Genomic DNA, 13,951 nt, shown 5'->3' with positions numbered 1-13,951 from the left:
ACAATTTCATCATATTCAGAAAGATTGAATCAAGCAGTAGCAAAACAAGAAAATTTAAAACAAAGGAGAATATTAGGACCAGAAGACAGCAGGAATGGTAATACTAATACATAGAGGGAAATGGATGTGATAGAGGATAAAATGAACAACTAGCAGAGTAGAGTAAAGAAAAGGGAATACTTTTCTAAAATATAAAATTTCAAGACTGGAAGGCAGGAAGTATCACAGAGAAATATGAAAATCAAGAGGATAAATGGTTTGCCTGAGTATGTTTTTCATCATTCTGTGATCAGGTATTCCTAACAGCAGTGAATGTACTGATCACAGTATTGGAAAGGAGAACAGGACTGAAGAGGTTGTTTGGAAGTAATCTTCATAGCAGTGATGGTTGACGTCATGAAAGTAGCTGATGTATATGTACACTATAGAAGGAGTATATCTGGCTAATTAACACATGCATTACCTCACACAGTTATCTTATTTTGTGGTGAGAACACTTTACATTCACTCAGCATTTTTCAAGAATAAATTTATTATTCACTGTAGTCACCATGTTATATAATAGATCTCTTGAACTTATTCCTCCTCTCTAAATGAAATTTTTTATCCTCTGACCAACATCTTCTCAACCCCTCTCCCTCACAACCCCAGCTCCTGGTAACCCGTACTCTATTCTCTCCTTTTGTGACATCGTTTTTAGATTTTGCATATAAGTGAGGTCATGTGGTATTCATCATTCAGTGTCTGGTTATTTCACTTAACATAATTTCCTCCAGATTCCATGATGTCACACATGACAGAATTTCATTCTTTTTTATGGCTGAATAGTATTCCATTGTGTATTCCACAATGTGTATACACTTCAGAACATAATGTGGTACATAGTAAGTACTTACAATTTTATTTCCCAATGTAAACCAGAAAAGTAAGAAAGTAGATGAGTGCACTAAGGGAGAAGATAATGAAGAAAGTTAAAAGGGTTGGCACAGATTCTTGGGGAGATGCACATTTGGTAGATAAAGGGAGATGGAGGACTCTGAGAAGGGGCAGTTGGGTGTAAGGGGAAGGAAAAACCAAGAGAGTGGATCACGAGGCCAGGAGTTCGAGACCAGTCTGTCCAATATGGTGAAACCCCATCTCTACTAAAAATACAAAAATTAGCTGGGCACGGTAGTGGGTGTCTGTAGTCCCAGCTACTCGGGAGGCTGAGGCGGGAGAATTGCTTGAACCTGGGAGATGGAGGTTGCAGTGAGCCGAGATCACGCCACTGCACTCCAGCCTGGGTGAAAGAGTAAGACTCTGCCTCGAAACAAAACAAAACAAAAAACAAAAATAAGAAAGCGTCTCAGGGATCACTTGGTCAGTACTTTCAGGAGTTATAAACAAAGTAAGGATTACAAAGACAGAGAAAAACAATAAAAATCTGTGTTCCCTGGTCACTGGAAAGTTTTATAGCAGGTGTTGGCAAATTGTAGTAAACAGGTCAAATTTGGCCTGCTGCCTGATTTTGTACATGGGCTAAGAATGGGCTTTACATTTTTAAGTGGTTGAAAAAAATCAGAATAGATGTAATCAGATATGATCAGAATAATATTTGTGGCATGTGAAAATTATGTAAAATTCAAATTTCAGTGTCTATACTAAGGTGTTATTGGAACAGGGCCACACTGATTTGTTTACATAATATTCATGACTGCTCTTGCAATATAACAGAGTAACAACTCTGCCAGTTGAGTAACAGAGTGATATGGTGTGAGTTGCAAAGCATATATCACTATCTTGTCCTTTACAGAAAAATTCTGCTGACCTCTCTTTTAGAGTTAAAATAGTAAATGAAATCTATGCTTAAAAATGCCTAATAGTCTATTGGGATAACACAGCTTTTCCTTGAAAAATATTGGATAATATTATAAATAGAGTTCTGAGATTCACTGCAGATAGTAAAGAACTGAATCTATTTGTGTATGTAATGGTTGACAGTTAACATCACTTTACTTTAAAAGTGTGTTCTAAATATCACTTGATGTCCAAAACAGCCTGTCAGGTAAAGATCATGGTGTAGGGTTTAAAGATTTGGAAACTTACGTTCTAATGTGACTATTCTTTGGAGAACAATTGCATTCAAAGGTAGAAAGTGATAGAGAAATATCATCATGGAGAATGTGTGTATATTGGCTATTGTGGGCAATATTATTCATGGTTGTTGGCTTAGTGATAGAACAAAAACTCCAGAGCTATATTTTCTGATCTATATCCTGATTCTACCATTGACTGACACTATAATCTTGATGAATCACTTAATGTTTCAGAGAGATCCAATTCCCTCACTTACAAAATTGGGATAATAATAATTCCTCATAGGGCTGCTGTGAAGATTGAAGTTTAAATGTGTTCATGGTTTCTAGAAGAGTGTCTGTCATATATGTGTTAGCTGTTTTTCTTGTGATTGGTAACACATTCCAAGATCAACAGATACACAATATAATCTTATTCAGATGGCAGTGAATCAAAAAGCCTTTGACAGTTATTTGCATCAGAGTTCTGCTCTATAGATCTAAGCAGAAGCCTAAACATATAGCCACCAGGCGATATGCATCAGAGATATTCTACTTACCTAATTTTTCTTAAGCTTTGTGCCTCAGTTTCTTTGTTTAATCGGCACAAAATAATTCAATAAAGAATTTTTCACCTAGACTTTCTAAACATCAAGTATTCTCTTAAGTCTTCTTTTGGAATTTTCAGGGTGGTTGAAATCGATCTATGACATATAATAAATCATAGAAGCACTTAAAACCTTCTGCAAAGGTGTCAGTAACTTAATGTTTTGTTGCTGCTGTTGTTCCCCCTGAGAAAAAGGACCAGAGTTCTCTAGAACTTTTAATTTTGCAAACTATTGCCCAACTTTTGGACCTTATCTTGTCAGAGGTAAATGTCTGTTGTTGTAATTCACCATTCAAGTTGAGATGTTATTAAGGAGATGAACTGCAACCAATGAGCTCCCTGTCCACAACAGGGTCATTCTCAATCTTATCCAAAAATTGACTCTGTTCCCTGCATGGCAGGTGGATAGCAGTTGCAATTACTATCATTTTGTGGCTAGGGAAACTTAGACAGGAGGGTTAAGTAACTTCTTCAAGGTCATATTGGAAATCGGTGGCATTCCAAGAAACAGAACTTGGAGTACACTTAACCAGTTCAGCTCTTGAATAGGTTTAACTTTATTATGAGAACAATAAATAATTTTCCATAATATACCAGTGTATATTCAGCACTGTTTGTTAGATCTAGCATCACAGATTTATGATCTCTGAGATACAGCATGTAAAGAGAAGCCCCAGTTGAACCTATCTGGAGCTATTGTAATTTGAACATTTAAATGCTTTTTATAAGAATGGAGAGAATGATAATGACCGGTAGTCAAGATGGAGAAAACCCATTTCTGTTTTTGAGCTAGTTTAATGGGTTGGTGGCTTATAATTTACTTAACATGCTTGCATATTACTTTTCATTTCAGTAGTGAGCTGTGTCTTCATTTACGTGCTTTGCCATATGCCAGCAGTAGTAAAAGTTGCTCCTCTCTTACAACCTCACATAGGACACATTTCCTGAGAAAAGAAACTACAAACTACTTTCAGAGGCTAAGAAATAGCACTATGTCAGTTAAAAACTTTGTCTTGTACAGCTTAATTTGATTCTTCATAGAAAAAATACAAACAAAATTTAAAAATGTATTGGACATATGAAAATATTTTGATAATTTTATTGAATAAGAAATAGCTACCATTTATGGAACATTAAATGTGTGTCAAGCATTATGCTAAGATATTTTTAGAAAATTCAAATCAAAAGTATCATTTGTTTCTTTATTATGTTAAAGTTGAGGCATGACTAATTCATCCTGTAATTATACATACACATGTAGGTAGACATAGTCTCATTTCAAGTTAAATTATGTTATACATACATCTTCTTATATGCACTTTTCTAGCAAAGGTGGTGTATTACACTAAGTTGGTGTTAATTTAAAATTTGAAATGCATTGGAAATTTGCAAAGCCCCCCATTTATTTTATACAATGGATTTAAGTATATTGGACACTAAGTTCCACAGTGTTATTCTAAATGTAACTTTGTAGTTCTAGAGCAAATTATTATAATTTAATAGATTTTTATATGAAATATTAAGCCTGGAAAGTTTTAATTGAATGACTTTAACTATATTGTGCATCTGATTTTAAATGAACAAGTTTTATGAATATCCTATAATATCTACTTATTCCTAAAATGCTTTTGACATAGTGGAATGATTTTAATACTAATTATCACATGTTTTAGGCTAAGATGACTCAACTGCCTGAGGCAGAAAAAGAGAAGATTGCTGAGCAAGTTGCTGATTTCAAGAAAGTAAAGAGTAAGCTGGATGCTGAGATTGAGATATGGGATGATACAAGCAATGACATCATTGTTCTGGCCAAGAACATGTGTATGATCATGATGGAAATGACAGACTTCACCAGGTAATTATGTGAAAAACAATGTGTAATACTCAATGGATAAAAATATTAGTCATATTAGTGAAACCTCAAAGTTCTCTGAGTGTCAAGTGCCAAAAATCAAGTGGTTAGAGGAAAGGCAAATATAGTATTAGAAAGTTGTAGGTGTACAATTCTAGAGGTTTTGATCAATAAATAAATATGGCAAAGTTTCTCATAAACTTGTGGAATTGGTTTAGGCACCACTTATACTCCCTCACCTTCCGCTTCCCCAGGCATTTGCTCTGTGTATCATATTAGCATTGACTTCGACAAAGAATTTGGTAAACCAAGTGATTAGCTGGTATTGAAACTATCTGAATGGTTGAGTTTCATAGCCATATAATTTTAGTTACAGTGATTTATAGCATAATCAGGATAGTGGTATGTTTTGCTTCTGAGATCAGAACTAGATATATTTGAAAGTACAATCACTTAATGATAGCCATGAAAAAATGTGCATTGTGGGCACATTCCAGAAGTAATAAAAATGTTTGTTATTGTTTTAAAATGTCATTTTATAGAGCTAGTCAAAAAGCAATAAAATATGTAGTGGCTGCCCGACTAGTTACTAATGTACACAAACTGTAACAACTAAAATAATTCAATCATGGTGTAGTTATAAAAGCCACAGAACAGAAGGATACACTGAAACAGACCTAGTACACTTAGAAAATTTTTCATTTGTATTACCATGTAGTATGCATTTATATGGTACCATGTACCATTGGTACATTCACTTATACACCAAAACAACTTTCAGGGGGAGCAATAAAATAACTGTTAATTTAAAAATCATAATTAATGGAGAAAATGTACATAAATCTTTCAGTGATATTAAAATTGAGAAAGAGTTTATGAAAATTACATACAAAATAACTGATAAAGAAAGGATTGTTAAATTGAACTTCAAAAAATGTGCATCAATAGAATGTACTAAGCAGTATTGAAATGTAATTGGATAACTGGATAAACAAAAATGTGATTCCATTTATATGTAAAGAATACTTGCAGACATAAAAAATTAATATTGTAGTGGAAGAATGGACAAAGAATATGATTATATTATTAACCAGTTTCTCCTCATAAAAGTTATGGCAGATAAATATTTGAAAAATATTTAAAATAAAATAGTTAAAATAAGACATATTTTAAATCTATCAAATTTGCCAAAACATTTAAAACAGGCTTGGTACAGAGTATGGTGGTGAAAATCTAAATGGCATAAGACTTACAGTAATTTGGGAATATGCATAAACTAAAAATCTTTATAAATTTTTCATATGTGCATCATCTGTATCCATATCTGTACTATACTCCAGGGAACCTATCCAAAGGAAATAATATAAAGTGATAAACTTTTTATTTTAATTTGTGATGGAGTCTTGCTATGTCGCCCAGACCAGAATGTAGTGGCGTGATCTCAGCTCACCTCAACCTCTGCCTTTGGGGTTCAAGTGATTCTTCTGCCTCAGCCTCCCGAGTAGCAGGGACTACAGGCGCACACCACCATACCTAGCTAATTTTTGTATTTTTAGTAGAGACGGAGTTTTACCATATTGGCCTGGCTGGTCTTGAACCCCTGACCTCATGATCCGCCCACCTCGGCCTCCCAAAGGGCTGGGATTTCAGGCGTGAGCCACCGCACCTGGCCAAACTTTTCTGAATAAAGGAAACCTTTTGCCTCTGAAAGTCTGCTGAGAAATCAACTCACAAAAGGCAGATTAATAGGTGAAAAAACAAATTTATTTATCATGTATACATGGTAGCCTTCAGAATGAAGACCCAAAGACACACGATAAATTGTTTATTTTTATGGTTAAGTTCAACAAAGTATGGGCAGTCATGTAGAAATATGATGGGACAAATAAGGTATGATGTTGTTAATAGACTGAGTGGGGTACCCAGCAAGGCCTGTCTGTCTAGATTTTTCTTGGCTTCTCTGAACATGTATTTCTACCTTCTGGATATGGGGTAAGACCCTCGCTGGAATAGAGGTCTTATGACCTACAGTCAAACAAGGTAGGTAGGAAAATTATTTTATGATTAGTGTTATAGAGAGAGATGGAGATCGTTTTAGAATAACATTTTTATGTGTTATCACTAACTTTGGGGAGAAGGGGTTCTCACTTCTGTGACCCGCCTTGGAGAAGAAGGATTCTAGTATTTATGACTAGCCTCAGGGGAAAATGGAACTGAGCAACAGGAGAACAGAAAAAATCAGAGAAAAACTTTTGCTTCTGAAGCTGCTGCTAAGTCCTTCATTTGGGGGTATATTTTTTTCTGAGCCCCAACAGGATAACTATAGAATTATTTAAAATAATAGAAAAATTGGGATGTTTAAAAAAATGGTTGCCTGCCATATGAAAAAAGAGTCTATAGAAAATAAAGTCAAATTTTTTAAAGAGTATAAATGTAGTCTAAATTTTAGAATCTATTTATGTATATGGATGTATGGATATTCTCCTATGCATATTTTTTCTTTGTTTTGTTTTATACCAAACTTACTCTTTACAATAGAATTCAATTCTACTTTGTATTCTTTTGAAAGAAATCCACTTTCCAAAGATTATATGCAGTGAAGATTTCATTGGAAAGTGAGAAAATTAAGTTTATTGTGTATTATACATGGGATTTCATAAAAATACCTCTTTAAATGTCTATTTCTATTTTTCCCAATTAACTCTTGACATTTTTCCAACTCTAGCCCATAGCTTCTAAATGTTTTCTTATTCCTCTTCATATAGAGAATAATTCAGTTTTGGCCCATGGTTCAATTTCTGCAGGCAAAAATTCTGAGAAATCTGTTTGTATTTGTCTCTGCCTCTTTCTTTCTCTCTGTCTCTGTTTCTCTCTCTTTCTCCACACATATAATCACATGCATATATAGTACAAACATATATAACATAGACATGTATATACCTGTATACAGGAGAGAAAACTACACCTTCATGGTTTTAAATAATGATTATGTTTTAGTAGTTGGATTGTGAATAATTTAATTACTATTTTTAATCTTCTATAATTTGTTGCTGATTTAAGGCATCAATACATTTATATGAAAAACAACATATGGAATGAAACCTGAACTATAATAGCTATATTATAATATCAACTTGGTGACCAGGTGTGGTGGCTCACACCTGTAATCCCAGCACTTTGGGAGGCCAAGGTGGGCAGGTCACCTGAGGTCGGGAGTTCAAGACCAGCCTGACCAACATGGAGAAACCCCATCTCTACTAAAAATATAAAATTAGCCATGCGTGGTGGTGTTTGCCTGTAATCCCAGCAACTTGGGAGGCTGAGGCAGGAGAATCACTTGAACCTAGGAGGCAGAGATTGCGGTGAGCTGAGATTGTGCCCTTGCACTCCAACCTGGACAATAAGAGTGAAACTCTTGTCTCAAAAAAATAAATAATAATAATATCAACTTGGTAAGTGGCAATGAGAAGACTCTTAACCTTTCTCACCATAAAGTAGTATAAATAATTCATGGGGATATATTTATAGACAGGATTTAGAACTAGAAGGGAAAACAATGAAGGGCAAAGCCATGAGGAACAGAAGCTTTGAAGAAGTGGGCAGAGAAAATAGAATCTGATAAAGAAAGAGCATTCAAGTGTTAATAAGAAAAGTAACATACAAAGGAGGATGCTGGGCAGAGAATTTCAGTGAGTAATCAATGGTCTTACCTGAAGATAATGATTAAAAAGATACTAGTTTGGCAATTAGTAGATTTAGTCAATTTGTTGTTGACTTTTGCTTTACGAAGTGGTGAATGAAATAAAAAAAAAAAACCTTATTTAAAAAGATAGACGAGAGAATAGCAGATCAAAAAGCAGACTCAAGGTAGTAACTTAAAAGGGACAAATGATCATGACAAGATTTTTGAGACTTCTGGATGTTTGAATATATTTTAGGCTGAAGAGAAAGAGGAAATGGGGAGGGACAGAATGAAACTGTAAAAGGGGACTAAAAAGCTATAGCCAAAAATGAGATAAAGAAAAAAACAACCAAAAAAAGAAAAAAACATTTAAACCAATATAAGTTTACATGGCTCTTCCTTTTGGTCACAGTTTGAATGAATGAGCTGAGAATCAGATTAGCCTTTTTGGCCACCCAGGGTAAAGACTTCCTCCAACTAGTCTGTATATCAGTTTCATTATCACTCTATATTACTTTCCTTTCAGCAGTTATCACTTCTTGGTTTAAAGAATTCATTTGTTCACTATTTCGTGCCTCTATATCCATAACAGAGTAAAAGTTGTATGAAACTATGAAATTTGTCTTTTTTTATATCCAAAATTTATAACAGCATGTGTATATTTGCTTAGTATATATATTTAATATGTAGTAGCTGAATTAATTAGATTTTTTAAATACTACTTTAATTCAGAAAGAACCAGGAATAAACAAACCAACAAAAAGTTTGAACAAAAAACAGGAAAGTAAGCATAAGCTTACTTTGTGAAAGTCTTGAAAGTCACTCTCTTTGCTTGTTTATTAGCCCATATATAGATCATAAATGTTGAGACTAAGATTTTAATTTTAATGCCCTTATAGCATTTAGAAGAGACACATAGTCAGGAGAGCTGGGACTTAAGACTCTTGGAAAAACTTATAACCAGGCCTTTAAAAGGGGAACCAGAAATATTTTCATGGACCAGTTTGATGGAGCATCAAGGGTGAATGCTTTTCCCTGAGAGGTCTTGTTTAAATAAAGGCCATCTTTAAGAAATAGAGATCCCAAGTGTGTGACCTATTAAACTGATGAATTTCAAATTGCATAATCAGAAATGCCACCATGAAAGAAAAATTAAGATGCAAGAAAGAATGGTCACCAAAGAAATTAGAAAACATGTTGATACATTCAAATAAGCCTTGGTAAAACAACATCAATAATATGGTTAGGCTTTGTGACCCCACCCAGATCTCATCTTGAATTATCATCCTCATAATTCCCACATGTCAAGGGAGATACCAGGTGGAGGTAATTGAATCATGGGGTCAGTTTTCCCCATGCTGTTTGCGTGATAATGAGTGAGTTATCAGGAGATCTGATGGTTTCATAAGGGGCTCTTCCCCTTCACTTGACACTTTACTTTCCTGCGCCTTGTAAAGAAGGTGCCTTGCTTCTCCTTTGCCTACCCACATGATTGTAAGTTTCCTGAGGCCTCCCCAGCCATGCAGAACTGTGAGTCAATTAAACCTCTTCCCTTTATAAATTACCCAGTCTCAGGCAATTCTTTATAGCAGTGTGAAAATAGACTAATACAATCAACGACAACAAAAAAAGACTATTTGAAGTGACCACACTACATAGGAGAAATGTAAGGGTTGAAGATCAGAGTTAAATGGCCTATTATTCTTACATTCAGGAAGAAGTTTAAAGTATTAACATACTTTACTACATAGAAAATTATATGCATTATATGTATTTTAAACTCCCAAGAGATCTTTACAATAATGAAAATAGAATTAAATAGAAGAAACGTTCCATATCAGTAGACAAAATTAATATAGAGAAGGTAAGTTAAAAAATGAGAATAAAATGAAAATGAAAATTTATAGTAAATATAAAAAAGCAGTAATGTTATAAATCATACCAATAATATCAGCATTTCTAATATTTAGGTTTAGTAAGCTTACTAGTTTTTTAAAAATAAAATGATTTAAAAATCTGTCATTTAACATAGTGGCATATAGGAATCTTTTGATCTGGGAACCATGGGAAAGAGGAAGAAATCTCTCTCTAAAAGAGTAAAGGAATGTGTAAACAAAATGAAAGAAATTTCAGAAGCAAATACCTAAAGGCTTCTATTTGTGGGGTGATGCCATCTGTGGAATATGAGAAGCCTTCAGAAGACAAACGTGGAGTGACAGCTTTGATAGAGAAGCAGATCTTGATATATAAAAGGTAATGGACTAGAAATATATATATATAGAGAGAGATTTATACATATATCTATATATCCAACTGGATATATAAATCTGTATATAGATATATCTATCTATCTATATATATACATGTATCCAGTCATTGGCTGGAAAGGAGCAGAATTGAAACTACTAGGAAGGATATATTGAAATGACTGGGTCCACACTGGGAAAGAAAGGAACTGATACTGGGAAGTAGAGCCAAAGTGGAAAAATAAGAGCATGTCACCTGACAGATGGTGAGGTTTACAGACCTCCTTGTAGTATTTTTTCCAGCTCTGTACATATCTTCCTCCTAAAGGAATTAATATCTTACTGTTGGCATACTCTGAATCAAGTTGTAAAAGGTGTCTGATAAATCAGTGGCTTTGAGGGTATCCTAATCTGTAGCTGGGGTGTTAGAAAAGGATTCATAACTCCATAGGGTGACAAATCATTTGAAAATAGACACATTTCATGTTTTACAAAACCTAAACAGCCCAACATTCTCTCAGTCTATAGGCATCACTGGCAAAGGCATCCACAGAACAGGAATATTGTGTGTTCGAACTGCAATAAAGGAAGGGTAGTAAAATTGAATTTTAGACTCTGATAATCTCTTGTGCTTGAACTGAATCCAGAGTCAGCTAAATTTCAGTTCATATAAACTGTGATAAATCTCCAGTTGTTTTAAAATGAATAAAATCTGTTCTTTACTTCTTTTTTATTCCCAATTCTGTTTCAGGAGTTTCTTCTCAGACACTAATGTTTTTCTGAGGGTTAAACTTTGCAGTTTTATATATAGGCTATTCCTTGTTTCCACCTTTGTCACATTTCTTTCATTGCAGGTATTTTCGCTTGTTTGTGGTGGGACCTGTGAGAATGAGGGTCACAGCTGGCAGTGCAGTATTTATCAGCTAGTAGTCCCCCATTTGGTAGTAGTAGCAGTATACTTGAAGTCCTCCGTATAGATTTTAAATAGCTGTATAGTTTAAAAACAATAAAAGAAAAAACAGTGCATTCTTTATATCTTCTGAAGTGCCACAAAATGCTGTTTTCTCATTTTATTTAAATGTTATGTTATTAATAAAAAATAATAGCTAAACTTTGATGAGTGCTTACCGTGTGTTATATCTTGAGAAAAACATGTTTTCTTGTTTATCCTCTGGAAAGTTTGATTATTATACTCTCCGTTTTATAAATAAAGAAATAGAGGTCAGAAAAATTGCTCAAGGACACGCAAGTGAAGTTGATTTTGAATGGAGATTGGTCCAACTTCAGAATTTGGGCACCTACCCATTGTACAACAAGTCTTTACCCTGTGCTAAACATAGGATAAGACCCAGTCAGTTCTTTCCTCAAGGAAGAAACAAATTGACACATCAGAGATACCACTAATTGTGTTATGTGTTATTAAACTGTTAAATGTTCAAACTATTAGGATTTTGGAAGAAGAGATTTCATGGAGAATAAGCACAGAAGAAAAAGTATGAACAAGTGAAATTTGTATTCGATTTTAAATGAGGTATGGGGTTGACCCATGGAAGGTGATGATGTATGTGAGAAAGTTCATGAGAATGAAGGCCAGCAGGTAGGAATGCATCACATCCATTTAGGGGATCTAAGAAAAATATGAAAAAGGAAGAAATTAAGATGGACATGAAGAAAGTGATAGGCTATAAAAGGCCTTAGAAAATCGACAGTTTTTCTTTTTATGAAGTAGGAGATAGGTAGCAACTGAAGGATTATGATCATGGTAGGGGCATAATGGAAATGATAAGTGAGAAGGGAGACAGGCATTTATGGGTGGCACTGCAGCAGAGACCACCCATGTGGGTCAGGCCACAGTTGGAGACTCATAATTAGATAGACTTTGGAGAAAGTCTGGTATAGACTAATTCAAACATAATAAACTCATAGAAAGTATTGTATCAGCAGTGTGAAAAAATTACTTACATAAAACTTAATGTAGCCATTTCTGAGCATTGGCACATGCACCTTGACATATAAACCACTTGGCACTTCCTCCAGCCTAAACTGAAGACATGGAGCAAGTTCTACTCTAGTCATTTGTGCATAGTTACAAATACAGCAAGGCATCTATGTGCCCCTTGTGATAGCCTTATTCAAGTGCAGAGAAGTCAGGCTTTATGATTTGAAAATAGATTTCTCCTTGGTGAAGGGCCATTCATATGGTCACATAAACTGTGTTACATTGTTAATATTGAGACAGTGGAATCTTCCAACAACCCAGCATTCCTTTTATGCATCTTCTGGTGTTTTCTAGAATCAGAGTAAAGGATTTAAAACTTTCTGGAGGAAAGCAAGTATTTCTTCTTGCACTAATCACTTTCCCAGAAAAACATCTTTCAAATTTCTTCCTAGAAGGTAAGGATCTAGGAGCAGAGTGGTAGAGGATGAGGTGACTGGGTCTCTTGACATTTAGTTTTGAGCATTCACACATTCATTTAATTACCCTGTTGTCAGTAAAATGTACCCCACCCCTAAAATAAGTCTGAAGACCCACAATGCAAAGACTATTTTATCCTCTTCAGAGAATAATCTCTGGAATTTTGCTGGGTTGAGATGGGGGTAGATATTCAGTGGTGTGAAATAGGAGATGGGATCAAACTGCCTTTTTCAGTCCCTCCCTTCATCCCCAAGTCTAATCATAAATAAGTCTTTCTGCATAAAATCAGCTTGATTCTTAATTTTCCCTGTTGCTGGTTTGAATTCTGACTTTTTCTGTTTGGCTATGTCATTTACTACTTGTCATCTGCTTTTGAGTTTGTTAATATTTCTTGCTGTTATTTTATCTTCCATTCCATTCTCTCCATGCTAGTGTGTTTAAATCTTTAGAAACAAACAAAAATAACTCATATATAGTTTTAGTAAGACTTGGAAAAGGAGCAAAATTAGATACATGTGTCAATTTGCCATCTTAACCTGGAAGCCCATTAGTTTTTATTAGGGTTGTGAAAGTTTTCTTTTTATGATAGTTAGATATTAGATTATATATTATTCTTTTTCATAAATTATGGCCCCCTTTTTTGCTCTTCCTCTTAGACAAATTCTGTCCAAGCGCTATCCTGACTGTGAACTTAAACAGTTCCTACATTTTGTGACTTTCATAACGCTTGAGACCATTTCATTCCTTCCCCGATATGAGCAGAAGACAGGCTCTAGGTATAACTTCCAGATGTTTAATTATATCTTTTATGATCACCTAGGATGCATTTTCTTAAAAGTTGCAGAAAAATTATGGGGTAAAAGGCAAAACATAGCTCTTCTTTTAATAAATAATATAAACCAGTATATTATCTTTGCAAAAATAGTGACTGCTAAGAGTGTACCACCTTTAGTGTGAATATTATTAAAGTTATAAAATTGAAAATACCTGAAAGAAAGTAATGCTGCCCTAAGCACTAACATGCTTAAGACCATTTATTCAAAGATATGCCAAGGTGACATCACTATCCTCATGAAATTATATATTTTAAGATA

At 34.4% G+C, this 13,951-nt stretch overlaps 1 protein-coding gene across 9 annotated transcripts in view; it reads left to right on the top strand.

The window, feature by feature from the left end:
* Positions 1 to 13,951, top strand: part of CTNNA3 (catenin alpha 3) — a 1,832,183-nt gene that overhangs the window by 1,670,961 nt on the left and 147,271 nt on the right. For all 9 annotated transcript variants that reach the window (XM_009214841.4, XM_009214844.4, XM_009214842.4 and 6 more), the window contains one exon: positions 4,335 to 4,516. In XM_009214841.4, coding sequence (XP_009213105.3) covers positions 4,335 to 4,516 — 182 coding nt within the window. The remainder of the gene's footprint in view (positions 1 to 4,334; positions 4,517 to 13,951) is intronic.

Source organism: Papio anubis, chromosome 11 (genome assembly GCF_008728515.1).
Source record: "Papio anubis isolate 15944 chromosome 11, Panubis1.0, whole genome shotgun sequence".
Classification (NCBI taxonomy): Eukaryota; Metazoa; Chordata; class Mammalia; order Primates; family Cercopithecidae; genus Papio; species Papio anubis.
Note: the sequence above shows the minus strand (reverse complement) of the source record. Positions and strands in the feature narration are given on the sequence as shown.